The sequence below is a fragment of the Lynx canadensis genome, chromosome B2 (assembly GCF_007474595.2).
Source record: "Lynx canadensis isolate LIC74 chromosome B2, mLynCan4.pri.v2, whole genome shotgun sequence".
In the NCBI taxonomy this organism is placed as follows: domain Eukaryota; kingdom Metazoa; phylum Chordata; class Mammalia; order Carnivora; family Felidae; genus Lynx; species Lynx canadensis.
The window spans coordinates 98,439,614-98,461,944 of NC_044307.1; the positions used below are offsets into that span (position 1 = coordinate 98,439,614).

The following is a 22,331-nucleotide window of genomic DNA, read 5'->3' on the forward strand; positions in this document are numbered from 1 at the left end:
AGGGATGGCAGGACAATCTGACAAATACCTGATATAGGAGAAGGGGACTTACAAGCAACTGGAAATCTAAGACTGAAGATACAGATCTGGAAGTCATTTATAGAGATGTGTTAGTTTGAAGTTGAAAGGAGTCCATGAAATCACCTGAACTGACACTGAAAAAGGAAGAGATGAGGGGTGTGGATGGGATTGGAAAATCTTACCATGGGATTTAGTGGAAGGAAACAGAGTCAGGGTCCTAGTACAGCTGAATCAAAGAGACATTAGAAACAACTAAAATCTCCCACCATTTCTTGAATAATTTTTTTATTTTTATTTTTATTTAAAAATTTTTTTAACGTTTATTTATTTTTGAGACAGAGAGAGACAGAGCATGAACGGGGGAGGGTCAGAGAGAGGGAGACACAGAATCTGAAACAGGCTCCAGGCTCTGAGCTGTCAGCACAGAGCCCGACGCAGGGCTCGAACTCACGGACCGCGAGATCATGACCTAAGCCGAAGTCGGCTGCTTAACTGACTGAGCCACCCAGGCGCCCCTTGAAGAATTTTTTTAAATGGAAGTAATTTACTAGATTGGTAACATCTTGGGATTTGGAGGTTACTATGTAAAATGTGTTAATAGATGAATATAACAAGCCTCTGCTCTTAACTTAATCTTACTGTTTTCCAGCCTTAATATATGTGGAAAAACTCTGTAAAATATAAATTATCCTTCACACTTACATGGAGATACAAAAATTATCTTACATACATTTTCCCCCAGTTTTATTGAGAAATAATTGACATACATCACCATATAAGGTTTAAAGTGTACAGCATGATGGTTTGACTTACATATATTGTGAAATGTGATTACCCACAACAGGTTTAGTTAACATCCATCATTTCATATAGATAAAAAGAAAAGGAAGAGTGATTGTCTCATAACTGAAAGTTTGTACCTTTTAACCACATTCCTCCATCTCCCTTCCTCCCAGCTCCCCACCTCTGGTAACCACAAATCTGATCTCTTTTTCTATGAGTTTTTTTGTTTTTTGTTTTTTAGATTCCACATATAAGTGAGTTTAAGTTAGTCTGTTAACTAACAAACTTAAAAGATGTACTGCTGTTGAGTATCTAAAGTTCTTACGTTTTATTTCCCAGATTCCCTTTTGCTTCCCATCTAATTAAAACAAACTAAATAACAAAATAAGTCTTAAAAAGAAATAGAAAAAGAATAATTTAGGCATGTATTTATTTGTAGCAAAAAATATTACAGATATACACATATACTCACAAATAGAATTATGTAGATTTTTTAAAAAGCAGGGCAAAGAGAAAATAGAGAATAATTAAGTTGAAAGGAAAAGTTAGTATATGTAAATCCATGTCATAAACCTCTACAAGGTTCTTACACTGAACAATTATATCAGCTGTCAGCTTCTCCCAAAGAGGGGGAAAGATGTTCAGTAAGTTATAAGACATAGAATTAGTTACTCAGGAGAAGTGAAGCTTTTTCTGGCACTTGGACCCATAGGGACTTCTAAAAGATGCCAGCAGACAGTTTTCTCAGCACTATTTCTGCTGTCAATACAAGTTTGTATCACACAGATTCTTATAAACAAGCTGGGGCCCTTATGACAAAGTACTGTTCAATGAAACTAGTGCTATAAGAGGTCAAAAATGCCTTATAAGTAAGCTTTTCTGTTATCAGGTTGATCCAGAGAAATTGCTTAGAAATTGGATAAATGCTTGGAGGTTGGATAGACTCATGTTCAAACCTTTCATGAATGTTGTATATTTTAATAAAAGTTGAGTAGCAGATAATTCAAGGTTGTCTTTTTGGTAAGAAGATGGAGTGAAGAATTCTATTGGTCTTACTCTGAAGCATTTGGCCCTTTGTGTATCTAACAGCACAGAGAGGCATTCAGCCTTGCTCTAATTAACTTTTTAGTATCTTTAGAATATTAATTAGTATTTTTCACCAAGTATTTCCATGATTTTGAAAGCAGAAGAGTGGGAGGAAGAAAAATTCTTTGATATCCATTTCTTTTCCAACTCTGATTAGGCTTTTTCAGTATCCAAGTCTAAGAGGATTGGGGAGAGTCCGTGAACTCTCACAGGGAAAAGCAAAACAAAAATAACAAAATCTCTGCATTTGTAAGACTTTAACAGTTTCAGAAGTCATCATCCTCAAATTTAAAATAAGTTACTTGCAGGTGCCTGGGTGCCTCAGTTGTTAGGCGTCTGACTTTGGCTCAGGTCATGATCTCATGGTTTGTGACTTCAGAGTCCCACATCTGGTGAGCACAAACCCTGCTTTGGGTAAAAACATGAATCTGCTTTGGGTGTGCCCCGCTCCTCCCTCACTCCCTCCTTCTCCCTCCCTCTCTCTCTCTCTCTGACCCTTGCCCACTTGTGCCCCCCCCCCCCAAATAAAATAAAATAAAATAGGTTACTTGCTATTCTATATCCTCTTGCTTTTTAGTGTCTTAAATGTCTCTTTTCGTGCCTCCTTGCTTTGATTTCCAAAGGAAGGAGTTTACATTGATGAACCTTTCTTTTCAAACGCACGTTTAGAACCAGTAGCAAAGGTGTAGACCCTCATTTGGGGGTAATCTTTCAAATTTCTTCTGGATAGATCTCAAAGCCAGGCAAATTTAGAACAGTCTTTCCTCCAACAGAGATGTAGCAAATACTGCCCTCTACCGAGGGGATACGCAGGATGGCTTGACTATGTTAATGATCAAGTGCTAGTCTTCAGTTACTGATTTCAGTGAATTTGGTGGAATCATGTTGTTACTAATTACTTCATCATTACTGTATACATTCTTATTCAAATCATTATATTAAAAAATAGAAAACATAAGGGATGAAACATTTTAGCCTTGGCCACATACATTATTACCTCTGTCGTCTGTACAATCAGATATAATGTCTGAGGCATTAATAATAATGTTTAAATTTCCATTTGTTTTAAACCAGCTAATAAAATCTTTTTACCAGTGGGAAATTAGAAGGAGGTTGTTACCGTATTGTTTTCATAAATGAGTTTGTAAAATGCAGTAATGATGAAGTAATTAGTAAAAAAAAAAAAAAAAAAACAGGAAAAATGTGGAGATAACTTAAAAACACAGTGTTAGAAGAATGTGAAAAAGTAGGAAATCGTTAGCATCATCATCATTATTAAGAAGCACCACTGAATGTAAGCATCAATACAGCTCCAAGGAAATACATAAACATTTTGGTTTTCTGTGCTACAGGCTATAAATCAAATATTTTTGTGACAGTTGTTGGAGTTTATATTTCCTAAATGAACTGGAAGTATTCCTGGGAATAAACCCAGCGCAGTGCTTTTCATCCAGCAGGTACTCAATAGATCTGATTTGATGTGGTTTGTGTTTTAAGAAAGTTGTCAGTTCTGGAATCTCCAGATTTAGGTATCTCCAGAATTTGGAGATTTATTACATACAGAAAGCTAGTCAAGTCAGAGTGAGGAAAGAGTGCAATCACCTCTGGTTTGCCACATAGATTTTTTTGTTGCCATTGTTATTATACACTCCATTAAAAATGACACGCACAACCCCAAAAGAGTACTGCATTAGCCCATCATTATCTCGAGGGGATAGAGAGTTTGCTAAAGATCCGGTAGATTTGGGGAGAACTAGCCTTCCTGCCATTGAGACTCTAAGTCAAGGAGTAAATCTTTCCCTCAGCACACCAGAGAACATTTTCTGAAGTAGAGTGTGTAAGAGATGGTAGTATTTTCTGGAATAGTGAGCTATTTCCCAGTTGAATGGTAGGGACTTCATATTAATGTGATTTCTCATATTAAGGTGCCGTATTACCAGTCTTGGGAAATTATGTACTCTACCAATACACACATTTCAGTGCTTTGTTTTTCTAGTTATTATCTTTATTGATTTGGTGCACATAGTTGTTTTAACAAATTCATATGATATTTTTAGTTTGTTTTGAAAAGGATACATTCATCCTAATTAAAGTGTTTTTTTCCCTATTAAAAAGCACTTTTCTTTAAGATATGATGTATTGTCATTTCTGTATACACAAAGCAAGATGCCATGCATACTTGTGTAATGAGGGGCTATCAGGGTAGCACTACAAGGAATTTATAAAGAGAAGTCTATACAGATAAAGAGTAACCCTTAGGACAATATAATCTAGACAGCGCTTGAAATAATAATCATCCTACTTGAGCTGAAATAATGGTGGCAGAGCAAGCATTAGCCAGGCAGAGAAAAAAGAAACTCAAGCTGACAGCTCATTCGTGTGTGCTGAAGTGGACCAACCGCTCATTGCAGGGCAGAAGGCAGCCTGGTGGTAACGCTCGTGCATTTCACACTGGTGTGGCTTTGAGAAAATCCCCGCTCCTGGCACCAGGGTCAAACCGAAGCAGACAGCTGTGCCGTTTCTCATACAGGAGAAAGAAGACAGCAGGCAAGCTCTTTATTCCTAAAAGTTTTTTAGAAAAACTGTGCTACATATAATCCAGCTGTATACTCCCAGTAATTAAGGAAAACAAATGCTCTTTGCAAACTCATTATAGATTTAAAGTTCTTTAGGTTTTCATCAGGTTTCCACAGAAACAAAGAGTTTGAAACAATAGTCGAGAATGCACAAACCATCGAATAAGTGGATTTTAATTGTTTCTGTTTAGAAAATTATTCAGATAGCCAGCCACATCAGAGACTATTAAACTTTTTAATTGCTCAGGTAGAAAGATGGAGAGTGCCATCATTATCTATCATAAGAAGAATCTGCATTAGATAATGCTACTTGAATTTTGAGCTAGAATAACATACTCAAGGATGCTACTAACTGAAGTGGCATTTAGTAGTTGAAAATAATCATATGCTTTAATTATTCATAGGACACAGTGCATGAATTTATAATACTAATTATGGTTTCAAAAGGTGTCTTATGCTATGGTTTACTTACATAAGAGGATCAACTAATGCAAACAAAAGTATAAATACTTACAACTGCTATAGAGATCATGTGCATGCAATTTTGTGGTGTGTTAGGTCAAAAGAGTAGAGAAACGTATCTTTGTGTTTTGTGAAGTTCTTGTGAGAGTTAGTACAAAATTTGTATTTGTTAAGCATTCAGTAGTTACCATTGGTTCTGAAGAGGACTTGATGATCACGTGTTTACTTGTTCACTAGTCTTGTATTATGCAAGATTGTGTTCCCTGGGCTGGTAGGTGCCCCAGACACTTGGGTGGACAAGATAGTACTGACCCTCCTGGGACTCCCAGTCTCGTACAGTGGAGTAAATGAGGGTGACAAGTGCAGCTTTGAATAGATTTGTAACTCCTCAAGCTCTTTAGTATATGCATTTGTGGTAACTGTTTTACACATTCACTCTTCATGATTATTAGGGAAGAGAAGAAGCAGGGGATTAAATAACTGAAAAGCAGGGGCGCCTGGGTGGCTCACTTGGTTAAGTGTCTGACTTTGGTTCAGGTCATGATCTCACAGTTTGTGAGTTCGAGCCCCGTGTCGGGCTCTGTGCTAACAGCTCAGAGCCTGGAGCCTGCTTCGGATTCTGTGTCTCCTCCTCTCTCTGCCCCTCATGCTCATGCTCTGTCTTTCAATAAGATATAAATGTTAAAATTTTTTTTTTAAACAGCTGAAAAACAAAACCAAAGAGTATACTTTGCAATCAGTAAAGATCTTCAACATTGTTTTGCTACATCATTCAGTTTTTACTCTTTTGTCATAATATATTTTGTTTCCCTTTTGGAAAATACAGAAAAATCTATAAAATAAAGAAGATCATAAAATATTATAAAATATAGACTTCTAAGTCTGTCACTATGTATAACAATTGTTAGCATTTTTACGTATTTAGTCTTTTTCTTACATATATATTTTGAGCAAAATAGGTACCTTAGTATAATTATAATTTTGAAGTATGAGTTTTTCACTTAGCTTTTTATCATAAGCATGTTTTCATATCATAAAATATGTTTCGTAAAAATTATTATTTGTTGGCAATATGTTCCATTATGTCAACATGCCATAATTTATTGAGCCTTTCCTCTGTTGTTTTATTTTAAAGTTGCTTTTAGTTCACATAGTTATAAATAATCCTGTATATAGCATTTGTTTGGATTTCTGGTCACTTCCTGTAGATTGATTTCTAGAAACAGAATGATTGGGTCAAGTCGATGACTTCTTTTAGGGCTCTTAATACAATCCAACAAAATATTTTTGGAGCATCTGAACTAATTTACTCTCTTAGCAGCAATGGATGTCTCATTACCTACTTGCCAGCAGTGAGTAGTATAATTTATTTCTCTTTGCAAAATTGCTATATGAAAAATGATATATCATTCTTATTTTGTCTTTCTTTGGTTACTAGTGAGCTTGACTATATTTTTCATTTGTTTATTAGCCTCTTCGACTTTTCTTTTAGTTCAGGAATTATGTATTCGTATCCTGTGTCCATTTTTCTGTTGGAATGCTCTTATAATTTTAGTTTCATTGCAGTCAGTCTTATCTCTCTCAGTTGCCTTTTTCATGCCAGCTTGTTTTCTCTCTGTGACTTTCTGTTTTTATTTGATTGGTCCATGTCTTCTGGTATTCTATTGGGATGCCACATAATTTTCTAGCTTTTTTTCCTTCTAGCTCTTGTATACAGTTAATCACCAAGTTTTATTTTTAGACATGAGTTCTGTGCTACACCATAAAAATGCCATAATTGATTAAGAAAAATAAATGAACATAAAACAAATGACAGTATGTGTCTTTACATATCCTCATCAATTATGTAAGACCAATCTTGCTACAAAAGCTAGACATACTTTTCTACGTGTGCTGGACTTGCTAAGGACTTTTAAAATATGGGCTTTTCCTAGTAAACCTCTCTGTAGCAAGTATAGTGTTTCAGTTAGCTATTGCTACATAACAAATCACCCCCAAAATTCAGTAGCTTAAAAAAATAAGCCTTTATTATTGCTCTCTAATCTACAGGCTTAGCTGGAAAGTTCTTTTAATATATTTTGGATTCACTTATGCATCTGCAGTCAGCTTTGCTGATCTTGGTTGGGTTCTCTCATCTACTATGGGCAGGTGGGGCAGCAGGCTGGAGGCTGGCCTCAGCTGCTTTCTCAGCTTAGACAGTTGGCTCTTCTTCTTATGTTCTCTTCTTCTTCGGGAGTCCAGCCCAGCTGTTGCAACAGAATGAGCAGAAGTGTGCAAAGCCTCTTGAGACCTAAGCTCAGAACTGGAAAATTGTGACTTTTGCCTCATTCTGTTGGTTGTGGTAAATACAAGTCTGGCCCAGATTGAGGAGTTGGGCAGACAGATGCTAAGACATGGAAGAGATCGAAAGTCACAATCTAAAGAGTGTAGACAAGGAGGCAAGAACAATTGGAACCATTATCATAATTAGACTACTCCACAAAGGCATTCTTTATTTCTCCAAAAATATATTAAATGGGTTTAAACTGAAAATTTTTTAAGAGAATTTTTAAGTTGCACTTGAATGCCCCAAGCATATTTAAATATCGAATACTAGGGGAAGTAAGGGTGAGTAGTCCTGTGGCAGCATACCATTTGGAGGGTGCACAGGGTTAGATGAGCTAATTTGTCAGCATCTATATGTGTTTCGATGAAAGTGTTTACTAAATTTCTGTTATATAATCAGAAGAAAAATAAACTTACAGACATATTTAAAATGCATCAAATATTAAATTTGAACAAAACTTTAACATCTTTTCAAATTTGTAATGAGAAAAGTTGCCTCCATTAATATAACTTTTTAAAAATCAGCTTTGGGGGTGCCTGGGTGGCTCAGTCGGTTAAGCATCCGACTTCAGCTCAGGTCATGATCTCACAATTCATGAGTTCAAGCCCCACATCGGGCTCTGTGCTGACAGCTCAGAGCCTGGAGCCTGCTTCAGAGTCTGTGTCTCCCTCTCTCTCTGCCCCTCCCCCTCTCATGCTCTGTCTCTCTCTGTCTCAAAAATAAATAAAAACATTAAAAAATTTTTAAAAATAAATAAAAACCAGCTTTGATTTGAAATGGATAAGTTCAGTTCCTGATTAAAAAATTTTAATGATCATCTGAAGAAAACTTGAAGAGAAATTTTTGATAGTGACCATCTTGCGTGAAGAAGAATCCTTATCCACCTAGGAAATGTGAGAAAGTCTTCCACTTCCAATAATGGTGGACTCTGTCAGTAATTTGCACTGATCCTGTCATTAGGATGATGAAGGAAGATGGATGAAATAAGAATTAGGATAAGCTAGCTGCTGAAACAAACAACCCCAAATCTCAGAGGCTGAACAAATGAACGTGTATTTCTTGCTCATATCACCACCCAGTGTAAGTTGGCCAGGACACTGCTCCATGTGGTCCTTCATGGAACCAGACTTTGTCCCTGTTGTGCTTCCACCCCTCCTTCGAGTCCTCAGAGCTCTCTGTTCAGCATGCAGGTAAGTCAAGGCAGTGAGGATCCTGTGGGCCAGATCTAGAAGCCATGCAGATCACTTTCCTTTACATTCCACTGGCCTTAACCTGATCACACGGCCACACCTAAGTGCAAGAGAGTCTGGGGAATAGTGTCTAGCTGGGTGCCCAGGAAGATGAGGAAAACATGGATAGTGGTGAGTGCTAGCAATCTTTAAAAAAAAAATGAGCTGAGTTGAACTGAGCTTACTTTTGGCAGCCTCACTGATTCAGCAGGACAAAAGTCAGAGTTTAGGACCAGCTCAGGATGGGGACCTAGTAAACTACCCCCACTTTGGATGGAACCTTGAAGGACTGAATGCTAGGAATAAGTGTGAACTAGAAGTCAACTAGCTCTCTCGTGGACTTCGGTCAAATTCAGTGAGCCAAGTGACTCAGAATACTTCAAGCCTCGAACTTGGCTTTATTTCTATGAGTGTTTTTTTTCCCCAAGATATACGAAGATACACAAAGCAAACATATGAGGAGACAAGACACTGTGGATGTGAACAAGAACAAGAACAAATGATAGAATTAGGAACTCCAGATATTGGAATTATGAGTCTCTATTTTAAACAACTAACCTTACATATTCAAAGAGGTTTTTTTTAATAGGCTTGGAAATTTAAGTGTAGGGATCTAGAAAGGTACATCGGCTTTGGAAAGAACCAATAGAAATTCTAGACCTATAAAGTACAATAACCAAAACAACTCAATGGATGAGTTTAAGAGCAAATAAACCAGAGCTAAAGAGAAATATAGTGGACTAGAATATGGGTCAGAGGAAGCTATCCACGGTGAGTCATGAAGAACTGAAAAAGGGAAAATACAAAATAAAGGATAAAAGCAATGGAGAATATGAAGTTTAGCTTAGGTTCTCTTAGAGTACCAGAAGGAGAAGAATGATGGAGCATGGAGCAGAGGCAATATACATGTACAGATGGACTAGATGTTGTCTGACATTTCTGGAGAAAAGGAATACAGCACATTCATCATCAAGCTTGCATGGAGAAAATTTGCTCAAATTAAAACATGACATAAATGGAAATATATCAATCTGGGCTGTGACAAAATGGATTTTGACATCACTAGGCCTTTGATCAGGGAACTCTGGCGCTTGGCCGCAAAAGCTAAACGTGAACTATTGGGAGATGCTACCATTCACCTCATCCCCTCTGTCTGGTTTTCCTAGTGTGAAGAACGTAACTATATAACTAAAGTCAAATTTCACCCCAAATATGAAATCCCTTATCCTTTTGTCAGACTGTACAGGAGAAAATATATGTTCAGCCTTATGTTTTATTTTCTTTTTAAATGTCCCTGAAAAAATAATCCTTCCATGATGAAGAAAACCTTGGGGGAAAAATGTCCATGAAAAAACTGATATTATGATCTCACACATATGAGATAGGGTATAAGATGCCAATTATAAGAAATGACCCCCCACCAGAAACACTACTTTTGTTATTTAAAAGTAACACAGTTCATGGGGCAGGGATGGGGGGAGATCAAAAAGGTATAACAAAATTAATCTTTGATTCCACCACCCAAAGATAACCACTGTTAACATTTTGATCTATATCTTTCTAGACTTTCCCTACATACATACTAAGATATACAACAAAGGCTTGCCTTGGGAATGGGGAATTTGGGCCAACTAAGAAAGAATAGGAGTTTTTTTGTAGGTGGTTCAATTATTTTGGAGACAAATGGGTATAAAAGAAAGAATAAGTCTGGTCCTTGGGCTGTGTTGTGTTTTATTCACACATTCATTTGCTAATTCATTCAGTAAGTATTAAGCACTTCCTATGTGCCATGGTGCCATGTGCTGGGGGTAGGCACTCTTCATTCTGTGGGCCTGGTGCCTTCCCCCACCTGTAGTGCTAATGGTATTACCAAAAAAGTGGGAGGGGGCTGGCCTGAGACATGCTATTTTTGTCATCTGTAAATATGACTTCATGGAGCGCTAATGTGCCTGGCTGACAGAGACCGCAGCTTTTACTTCCTGAGTGCAAAGGCAGAAGCAAACTGGAGTCAGCCGAACTATTCACTTGTTTGGGCTCCCTGGCCTCATGAGCTCAGGAAAAGGTTATTTGATAGTTACTAGAAGAGTAGCTACTATTCATTAAATATCTGTTGTATGCCACATAGGTACTGTGCAGATACCATTTCATTTGCTTTTCATGTGACCTCTTAAAATTAATTTAAAATTATATTAATAAATTAATAAAATAAATGTGCTTTTCACATGACCACTTTAATAACTAACATTTATTGAGCACTTACTATGTGACGGCCACTGTTAGAAGATTTTACAGGCAGTCAGTACAGCGAAGCTTCAGGACAAACCTGTGAGACATGTCCTGCTATGATCCCCAGTTTACAGATGAGGAGATGGAAGTTCAGAGACACTTGCTCAAGGTCGCACGACTGGATGTGACCAACGATTCCAAAGTATAAAGTATGTTTTTGCCCACAACTTTAACTTATTTTATTAATGAAAAATCGCATTTCTGAGTAATAAAAAAACAAACAAACCCATCTCTCACCAAAATCAATTCTGAGAGTTTATCACTTCTTGGATACTTCAACATTGAATCTAGTATAAGAAAACACTCTTTACTAAAGATTTCACATTTTAGATTAATATTAATCTAATGTTGGAGCTGATTTCCTTGGTTAATGATGTCCTCCTTCAATTAATACATTTCATTCTTAGGTTTTATTTACTTATTTATTATTATTTTATGTTTATTTATTTATTTTTTGAGAGAGAAATAGAGACAGAGACAGAGAATCCCAAGCAGGCCCCGCACTGTCAGCACAGAGCCCCACGCAGGGCTTGAACTCAGGAACCATGAGATCATGACCTGAACCGAAATCCAGAGTCGGGTGCTTAATTGAGTCACCCAGGCGCCCTTCTTCTTATATATACATTATATATATATATATATATATATATATATATATATATATATATATATTTTTTTTTTTAGTGTTTATTTTTTTTATTTTTGAGAAAGAGAGACAACGTGCAAGCGGGGGAGGGGCAGAGAGAGAGGAAGACACAGAATCTGAAGCAGGGTCCAGACTCTGAGGTGACAGCACAGAACCTGATGCAGGGCTCAAACTCACAAACTGAACTCATGGACCAGAAGTCAGAGGCTTAACTGAACTGAGCCACCCAGGTGCCCCTCTTTTTATGCTTTTAAAGAAAAAATTATATTGTTACCTCTCTGCAGCCTAAGTTGGGATTTCTTTGTCAGTGAATAACCTTTACTAGTTTTAATGTTTTTTGTGGTGGTGGTGGTAGTGGTAGTAAAATAATATATAATATAAAATTTGCCTTTTTTTTTTTTTTTGGGCCATTTAACCATTTTTAAGAGTGAAGTTCAGTGGCATTAAGTCCATTCGCGCTGTTGTGCAGCCCCCACCACGGTTCATCTCTAGAACACTTTCATATTCCCAGACTGAAACTCAGTATCCATTAAACAGTCACTCCCCAGTGCCCACTGTTTTGTTTTTTTTTTAACCATTGTTTTAAACTGTATAAAGCTTAATTTTCTTTACATGAATGAGCATGTAATTTTTTAGGGATATGATATTTGCTAATATAATGGCAAATGTAGAACCTACTGACAAAGGTATATAATTTGTAAAAATAGCTGAGTGGGCAAAATTCTGATTTTCAGTTGCCCTAGGCACTCCAGTGCACTTCTGATGATGATTTTCCTTGGGCATGTAGTTATACTGATAGAAATCACATCCGTGCATAAAGAACGAGTTTAATTATACATAACTACATACCTAAGATGAGGTTTTACATTTTTTTACATATACTTTCTGATTTACAAAAGATGAGACACTAAATTCTCACTGATCTTAAAAAAGTAGCGTGTCACCCTCAGAGCGAGTGTCCTATTGTATGAGTTACACGCTGTATCTTGCCTTCCCCCTCCCCCTTTAGGGAATTGTTTTCCTTCTAGGGGATTCCACAGGCTCATTTGGTCCCTGCTGTGACTCTGAGGACTGGCAAATGCACAAAGACTGATTTAGGGGTTTGGATATGGTGGATGGGGGAGCAACGCTAACTGGTCCTATTTAGAGCGACACTTTACATCCTCAACTCGTCTGTATTAAGCCTAATCATTTGAGCTCAAGATAATAAAAATAAAAAGCAGCCAAAGTGATTTGAGTGCTAATGTATGCCCTAGGCACTGTGGTAAATGCTTTGCCTGTATTATTTTGTGTCATCTTCACAATCCTGTGAGATAGGAATCAAACTCCCATTTATAGATGGGAAAACTAAAGGAAGAGAGGGTGCCTGGGTGGCTCAGTCAGATCATCTGACTCTTGACCACAGCTCAGGTCATGATCTCATGGGTTTGTGAGATCAGGCTCTGCGCTTACAGCATGAAGGAGTTCTTGGGATTCTCTCTCTCCCTCTCTCTCTGTCCCTCCCCGCTTGCTTACTCTTACTCTCTCTCTCTCTCTCAAAATAAACATTAAAAAAAAAAAAAAAAAACTAAAGGAAGAGAAAGATTAGGTAGCTTGCCAAAGGTGCACAGTTAATAAGTAACAGACTGAGTATTCACTCCTGGTTCTTAACAACAGGCTTGACAGCAGGGTTCCCTTGAAGACAGCCAAGGTTAAACAAACCAACAACCCCACAGTAGAGTCCCTATATGGCCAAGTGAGTTGGGGAGCCTCAGCTAAGGCCAGGCACTGGGTCTGGAGGTAAAGGCTGTCCAGCCAGGGAGGGAAATGGGAAAGGCAAGGGTCCCCTCTTCCAGCCCCGTTTGGTACCTGGTTGGTGAGAGGAGATGTGGAGAAGGGACATCTCTAAGCAGATTTCCAAAGGAGCCAGGACATTCTTTGTGCTTCTTTGTGCCCTGTCTCCAGTCTCGTGCCCCTTTGCTCAGGGTCTCATAATTGCTGCATGCTTTTTTTTTTTTTAAGTTTATTCATTTATTTTTGAGAGAGCAAGAGAATGCATGAGTGGGGGAAGAGAGAGAGAGAGAGAGAGAGAATCTCACACATTGTCAGTGTGGAACCTGACTCAAGGCTTGATCTAATGAACTGTGAGATCATGACCTGAGCCGAAGTCAGACGCTCAACCAGCTGAGCCACCCAGGCGCCCCAACTGCTGCATCCTTCTTAGAAGCTGCTCTCGCTTGAGGGAACCACTTCCCCAGAGCTTCACTCTCTGATTTACTCTCACCTCCCCACACTTCCGTGAGAGGTCTACTTTCCTGAGTGACTGGATTCAGCTGGTTGCCGGGAGAGTATAGGCTTAAATAGATGGGCTCTGTAGTGGAAATGACTGTCTCTCCTTGTCACAAGTCCCTAATTCTCCCAGGAACATAGTCATACCTGCATTTCTGGAAGAAGTTTTGATGCAGATAACTCAAGGAAGGGAGAGGTTTTTGGACAGGGTGGAGTGTTGGTGGATTCTGCCCGAAATTGAGAGGCTTCACAGCCTGTGTCCCAAGATGTGTTTGCAGATAGTTTTCACGATTTTCATGAGCTAAATTCATGTTTCAGGAAGAAGTGCCTTACGTTATAGGTGGAGCCTTTGTGAATAATTTTGTGAGCCTTGAGTGTTGGACCCTCCTCACATTAAGAGGGAACATGTTCCTCCAACTTATGCTCAAGGTCTCTGTCTGCTTCTGGTGAGGAAACCCTCTAGTATCTCCTATAGAAGCTGGCGGTGTTCACTATCTTGCTCTTGAACATTTGTACTTGAAATTCAATGGAAGATTTTTTCTGATGATTTTTTTATTATTATTTTAATATTTAATTATTTTTGAGAGAGAGAGAGCATGAGCAGGGGAGAGGCAGAGAGAGAGGGAGACACAGAATCCGAAGCAGGCTCCAGGCTCCGAGCTGTCAGCACAGAGCCCGACGCGGGGCTGGAACTCACAAGCTGTGAGATCATGACCTGAGCTAAAGTTGGATGCTTAACTGACTGAGCCACCCAGAGGCCCCATTTTCTGATGATTTCATACTGAAGCATAGTCTGTATTTCAAAATGGTGACATCAGAGGTGGCTTGTCATTGTAAGATAGCGCCATTTAGTGGTAGTGACAGTTTGCGGTTGAGCCATAAGAAGGATTTGTTGGGACACGTTTACAGTTATGTCATAGAAATAAAAAAAGTGAAGGCTGAGTTTAAGACAGGGACCTACAACCTAACAACTGAGGCAGCTCAAGATACTCTTTCACTCCTCACCACACTCTGTCCTCTCTCCTGCCCCTTTCCTCCATCGCTATTACAGTTTCGGTAGACACTGCTCTTCACCTGCTGTGAAAACTGCTCCATTTGGTCAGGTTACCCCAAACCACCCCCTAGATCCGACCACAACCAGAAAAGGAGGTGTTTTCAAATTAAGGCAGGGCAACCAGAATTGGCTTTAGGTTTCTAGTCTTTATTTCATTTTAATTACAGCCACTTGGAGCCAGTGACTATCTGGAACTGTCAAAGAATTTCGATACAGTATTTTTACGAAACATTCCACAATTTACGCTGGCCAAGAGGACGCAAGCTCGAAGATTCATAACTCTCATTGATAACTTCTATGATTTCAAGGTAAGGATGTAGTGCATTTTCTCAAGACTAAACATTTTGAACTGTGGAGCCAGCTTGCCTGGGCTGGAATCCTGGTTTATTCTCTGTGCCTCAGTATCCTCCTCTGCAAATTGGGGATAATAGGATTTGCCTCAGAGGATTGTTGTTGTTGAGGGCAAAATAAGCTAATCCATGAAGAACACTTAAAACGTTGTTTTGGTTGTTTTGAGGATTAAATGAGCATGTAAGGCAACTCGAATATCATGTGGCATTTGAGGGCAGGAGGAAAGTACCAGAATCCACTAGGAGGGAGAGGTGAGATTTTAATGTTTCATTAATTCATTCATTCAGCAACCTTTTTCATGCTAAGCAGTGCTAAATGCTAGAAATTCAATGACAGGCGAAGCCAGGTCTAGCGCCTGGCTTCATAGAGCTTATAGTCTAGTGTCAGAGAAACATTAATCAGACATCCACAGAGCTAAATGTGAAGTCACCACTGAGGACTGATCTCTTGGAAGGAGAGAGAGGAGTATGGTACTCTGAGGGTCTGGGGGAGAGAAGGCTGATCTTTGGAGGTGGGGGGGTGGGGGTGGACACAGGGAAGGCCTGCTGTGGACCGCCTACATCAGAATCCTCTGGGCTACCGAAGGCCCACATTCCAGAGCCCACCCTGTCCCCAGCCCAGCAAATGAGCCCTAATCCCAGGGCTGTTCATCTGCAGATTCACAAGCTCCTCCACCACTCCTTATAAATGCTGGAGAAGCGATGGCTAAACTCCAGTGCAGGTTGAAAAGGGGTCACCAGGGGGCATGTTTGCAGCTTGCAGCAAAGGCCCTGTGGTAGGCCTGAGCACAAAGGGCAACCAGCCTGGCTCAGGCACGGTGCCGAGAGGACTCTGCCACAGTGAGTCACCTCAAAATGTGCCACACACTCCAATGGGGCCAGCATACACATGCTCAGCTAGACAGGAGAGGAAGGAAGCTAGGGGATCAAGTCCGGTCTCTTGTCTCCTGCATCACTTATCCAGACACCCTGCTCTGAAATAATCATGTGGGGTCCAGCATGAAGGGAGTGAGCCTGGAGGTGGCCCTCTGTTTCTAGAGGGCAATGCTTCAAGAAGAAAGTGGCAGAGGGGCATTAGTAGGTGGTTCTTAGAGTAAGAGGATTGATAAACTCTAACTTGTTCATGTTTCAGCTAGGAATAACTTAAGGAAAACATATGCCTCTCCCCCTGTCCTATCTCACCCCCCCATTGTTTCACTTCTTAATTAATGGGAAAGAAGATTTCTGTGGCAATATGATGGAATACCAGAACCACTCTCCTAACATTTGCTTTAACTATATATCACACATGTAGGGCTGATATTCTTTTTTAAGAGAATCATTGAAATTCTCTTATTTCAGAAGTTGGGAGCGCTAAACAGACATTATTCTAGAATGTATTCATGGAAATTTGTGAAATCAGAGTATTCCTGTCTCAATGATGAAAGAAGTGTCATTTGTGATTAAAAAGAATTTGTAAGAGGAGGTAGGAGACCGTCTGGAGATGGAAAAACTAGTCCCAATGTCAATACATTATTTTCAAGTATTGATATCGTTGTTTAAATAATGATTTTTTAGAGGATAGCTGTGAATCCTGAAAACAAATTCAGGACTTGTTAAGCATCAAGAAGAGTATGTATTATCTTTAAATTTGTGGACATAGAGTTTATAAAGATATAAAAGCTGTTTCCAATATATGGTCACATATGCACACTCAAACACGTAATCAACAAATATTAATGCCAAGCTTAGTCTTTTTGAAGAATGTCTTAGTGTAGGATGCTGATATAAATGTAGGTTCTAGAAATTCAGGGTGTAATTAGAGTAGCAATGCATTGAACTTAGCAGTCACCTCTGCAAGGAGCATCTTTGATGTACACAGAGACGGGCTCCAACTAGCCAGGTGTAAATGTCAACATCAAGGTGTAACCGAAAGACCACTGGACTTCAGATTGGGAGACCTGAGCTGGCATCACGAAAATCTTTGCTTCCTACTTTACAGGATATTACAAGCTGTAAGGAAATATTTAGAAACATACTATGCAGTTTAAAAATACCACTTTAAAGAAACACAAACTATTAGGAAGAATACAGACGTTCTAAAAGCGAACATCTAAACTCCCTGTAATGACAAACACATTTTTATTTCATGAGAGATTTGCTCTTACTTTCGAGTTGTGACATGTAAGGAGTCATACCATTTCCTCATTCTCCTCTCTTTCAGGTGCGCATAATTTGTTCTGCATCGACTCCTATATCAAGCTTATTTTTGCATCAACATCATGACAGTGAGTTGGAGCATAGCAGAATACTGATGGATGACTTGGGGCTGAGCCAGGTAGGCAATATTAACATAATCTCTTTTTATTATAAAACAGCCTAATTGTTTTGGGTTTTATACGTGGCTACATTTTGAAGAAGGAATGCGATACCTATTTAACTATTGACTTGCTGCTTTCTTCTAAAGCCATTATAGCAGGCTTTCTCTCAATGTCACTAAAGTAGAGAATAAACTCTTAGGGTGGAAGGAATCTTCATGATCATTTTTTGCATATAATGAAAACGAAGACCAGAGAAGGGGACCAGTGGGCCTGTGATCATCCTGCTGACTAATGGTGGGCAGGCCAGAAGCTGGACACCAGGGCACCTGTGTCTGGTGCTGGGCTCATTCTGCTACACCATGCTGCCTTTTTCTTTCTTTTTTTTTTTTTTTTTTAATTTTTTTCCATGTTTTTATTTTTTGTTTTTGAGACAGAGAGAGACAGAGCATGAGCAGGGGAGGGGCAGAGAGAGAGCAAGACACAGAATCCGAAGCAGACTCCAGGCTCCGAGCTGTCAGCACAGAGCCCGACATGGGGCTTGAACCCACGGACCGTGAGATCATGACCTGAGCCGAAGTCAGACGCCCAACTGACTGAGCCACCCAGGCACCCCACCATGCTGCCTTTTGTAGATATTCTTCGTGTCTACTGGACTTGTAGAGTGCAAGATACAGTATCCAAGCATGCAGGCTGACTATTCCAGGACCGTAGAGTGCCTGGCAAGACCCTTGGTTTAAAAAGAAGTCCATCTTTCATCTCCCAACACCTATTCCATAAACATGCTATAGAGAACCAGCCAGTGCTGGCTCAGTCCTCCTGGAGCTTGGGGTCTGGTGATTCACCCCAGGCCAACCTAAAGTGATTTTACATTTCCTTATTCTGTATGAACATTACAGGGGATATTTCTCAACAGTCGAAATATTAGTCAAAATTTTAAAGCTATCCATAAACAATAATCTCCAGAATGAGGGGAGCCCATTCTTCCAACCCCAGAGTTGAAAGACCATCTGGAGTGAGGAAACATTTCCTTATTGACCCAAGTAGAAATTATGCAATCTTAGGAGTTTGGGGAAATGAGGCCTATAATTCATTAAAAGGTGAACTTCTGGGGCACCTGGGTGGCTCAGTCAGTTAAGTGTCTGACTTTGGCTCAGGTCACGATCTCACGTTTGTGAGTTTGAGCCCCATGTCAGGGTTTGCGCTGACAGCTCAGAGCCTGGATCCTGCTTCAAATTCTGTGTCTCCCTCTCTCTTTGCCCCTCCCCTGCTCACGCTTTGTGTCTCTCTTTTTCTCAAAAGAGAAATAAACATTAAAATGTTTAATAATTTTTAAATAATTATTAAAATGTAATAATAAATAAACATTAAAAAATTTAAAAAAAAAGAAAAAGGTGAACTTTCAGGACACTCGGGTGGCTCAGTCAGTTAAGTGTCTGACTTTTGCTCAGGTCATGATCTCACGGTTCGTGAATTTGAGCCCCACATTGGGCTCTGTCCTGACAGCTCAGAGCCTGGAGCCTGCTTTGGATTCTGTGTCTCCATCTTTCTCTGCCCTTGCCCACTCATGCTGTCTCTCTCAAAAAATAAACATTAAGAAAATAAAATTAAAAAATAAATTTTGAATATTTTTTTTAAAAGTGAACTTTCAAAATATGACTGCTTAAACCTATGTGTAAAAATAAATAGCTACTTATGAATCTATATGCTAAGAACTTTCAAAATGGTGGTTTCTTTAAGAACGATACGTGTATCCAAATAATATCTTTTACTGTTTGAAAAAATACACTGGAGAGGCTATATCATCTCAGTTTCTAAAGTTTTTTAAATCATTGGCGCTTCAGTTTTTCTCCCTAGGATCAGGGTTCACATGTAGGGTAAAGTAAGCTCAACATGTGGGGCCAATAATCTATGAAGGAATGAGGGCTTTGGACCACAGGGTCATGCAGTTTTGCAGTAGGTCAGCCAGGAATACGTGGACTAAGGAGTCAAGAAGTTTTCTCTGAAGAAATGTGGTAGAAACCCCTAAGGAAAGAGACACAATTTCTCTTTCTCACTTACTGGCCACAAGCCCATGCTGCTATCACCAGTCCCAGGCTGTTTGCTGCCCTCACTGAGGGATCCCCGACTTAACCGTGGTTGGTGGGATCACAAAATGTCCCAGCAGCTCAAGACCAAAGGGCAGCTCTGCCTTCCCAAAGTAGGCTTCCAGGCCACTCTCTAGGTCCATAGGGGACCTCTGTGTCAGCCCATTAGGAAAAGGTTCTGCAGGAGTTTATCCTCAGGGCCTCTGGTTGGGAATGTGGCCCTGCCTGTGACGCTTCAGAGGGACGTGTCAGCCTCTTCCAAACTTGCAGGACTGCTGTGTTTTGGGCATTACTTCCTTCTGGTGTGCACTTTTGGAGACAGAATTCTTTTCTTTCTGACGTTTCCTTTCTTCAGATTCTGCAGAAAACTTTCATCGTGCAAAAACTTTCTTCATGCAAAAATGTTCATATTTGGATTTTGGGGCATTGTTTCAGCTTTAATTATTCTTCTTATGTTTTGCCTATCATTTTCTCCCTGGTAATTTGTTCTGTCCATTGATTATTGGCTTAAATTAGTGGATTCTCTAGTATCCAGAGAGATTATTATATATGAAAAGAGATTATTATATATGAAAAAAAAGTGTATGAAACATTTTAAAATCTAAATCAAAAAAAGTAAACCTAAAAAGTTGTTTTAACCCTGTACTTAGTTTTGTAAATCTTCATTTGTGGTAGTTTTAATTGGTGCTGGGTTGTTTCCTTTGTTTTGTTTTGTTTTGTGTTTTGGTAACTAGGATTCAGCAGAAGGACTTTCCATGTTTACCGGAGAAGAGGAAATCTTTGCGTTTCAGCGCACGATTTCCCGGCTCACAGAGATGCAGACTGAGCAGTACTGGAATGAAGGGGACAGAGGCAAGAAGTAACCGTGACTTTTTCATGAATAAAACTCAGGACAGATGATCACGGCGGGGAGAACTCTTCATTATGGAACTTGAAGGAATCGTTTTCTCATCGTTAATTATGCACTTTGTCCTCTGGACCATTTTTATCTAAAATTTCTCTCAGAGATGTAGTAGTGGATTCGTAAGTCAAAGCCATTTTTGTAGGTTTACTTTTTGCCTATTTATTTGGCTTTATTTCTGCACCACAAAATTAAAATCATCACCCCTGAAGATTAATGTAGGACCAGACCTTTTGGTTTCGTATTAAGCCACTTGAATGATCCTTAAACACACACACACATACACACACACACACACACACGGTTACATGCGGTGTCGTTATGGAAATCTCCGAGCTTTGGCTGCATAGTAGCCTCATGATACAAACGCATCTTTTATGAGAGGGGAGAAAAACCCCTATATTTCAATTCAAAGCCAAGAAACTTTCTGATCTTATTATAAACTAAAGAAAATAACATTTTAGAATATGGGCTTATATGTGTGATTTTGGGGGGCCAAGAATGATACTAAATCTCCCAGGCCTTCAGGATTCCTCACAACCGAGGGTATGTTTTTTGACCTGCTATCAGGCTTGGCAGAGGCAGGACCAGATCTTCAGTGGACACGAAGTTGCCCCCAAAAAATTGAGGATGACACCATAGAATAAGGAGCGAGGGTGTCAAATTCTAACCCGCAGGCAGATCCCCCAAGTCTGACTGCCAGTAGAGGAATAGATGCCAGGAATAGGGGCCAGCGAGAGGGTGTCAGGAGGGGACAGAGTCCTGGGCACACAAAGTAGCAGAGCGGATTCCAGCTCATCTGACGCCAGCAGGACCCCAGTGGACGGGAGGCTCTGCCCAGCGCTCGGACGCCTTTGCTCTGGCTGCCAAATGCCACTCCCCACTCTCGCCTCTGCTTCTGTGGTGAGATGGACTTAACCGTAAATGGGAAGGAACACTGATGAACCTGCTTAAATAAAATCTGACTTGTCCTTCATCGAGGTCTTTCCTTCCTTCATTCAAGTACAACCTGACTTTGCTATTATCCCAGAAGGGATCTGAGTTGAGGCTGTTAATAGGATCTAAATCCCTCTTCCAGGAAAAAAGAGAAAAGGAAAACTGCGAAATCTATAACATATTGTGAAAATCAAATACGTGGGGGGAGTAGGCACAGTTCAAATGATTACGGTTGTCAACACAAGCCCTTTTGAATCTTTTGAATTTACACGTGAATCTATCCACATGGGTCTATTTTGGACATTAACCTAAGTCAAGCAGGTAGATGGATAGGGTACCCAAGTATAGAGAGAAGTTTAAATCAAGGATTCTGAAGATTAACTGTGGGTTTAAAAACATTAAAAGTTTTTTATTTCTGGGGTGCCTGGGTGGCTCAGTCATTTAAGCGTCTGACTTCAGCTCAGGTCACGATCTCATGGTTTGTGAGTTCGAGCCCCACGTCGGATTCTGTGCTGACAGCTCAGAGCCTGGAACCTGGCTTCGGATTCTGTGTCTCCCTCTCTCTCTGCCTCTCCCCTGCTCGCACTCTGTTTATCTCTCTCAAAAATAAATAAACATTAAAAAAACATTAAACTTTTTTAAAATTGAAGTATAGTCACACAGTGTTGCATTAGTTTCAAGTGTACGTGATTCCACAAGTCCGTACATTATGCTGTGCTCACCACAAGTGTAGTTATCATACAACGCTATTACAGTACCATTGACTATATTCCCTATGCTGTACCTTTTATCCCTGTGACTTATTCATTCCATAACTGGAACCCTCTCTCTTCCATTTCCCTTCACCCATTCTGCCCATCCCCCCAGCCTCCTCTTCCCTGGAAACCATAAGTTTGTTCTCTGTACTTGTGGGTTTGTTTCTGCTCTTTGTTTGTTTGTTTTGTTTTTTAAATTCCATATGTGAGTGAAATTGTATGATATTTGCCCTTTTCCATCTGACTTACTTCGCCAGCATAATACCCT

At 39.6% G+C, this 22,331-nt stretch overlaps 1 protein-coding gene across 2 annotated transcripts in view; it reads left to right on the forward strand.

The window, feature by feature from the left end:
- Positions 1-21,348, forward strand: part of AFG1L (AFG1 like ATPase) — a 200,771-nt gene extending 179,423 nt beyond the window's left edge. The window contains exons 12-14 of one of the 2 annotated variants that reach the window (XM_030316082.1): positions 14,905-15,045; positions 17,291-17,404; positions 20,206-21,348. In XM_030316082.1, the coding sequence (XP_030171942.1) occupies positions 14,905-15,045; positions 17,291-17,404; positions 20,206-20,334 (384 nt within the window). In that variant the 3' untranslated portion in view covers positions 20,335-21,348. Of the gene's footprint in view, positions 1-4,301; positions 4,534-14,904; positions 15,046-17,290; positions 17,405-20,205 lie in introns of those variants that run through there. The other variant, XM_032593233.1, reaches the window with a different exon arrangement.
- The last annotated feature ends 983 nt before the right edge of the window (positions 21,349-22,331 follow it).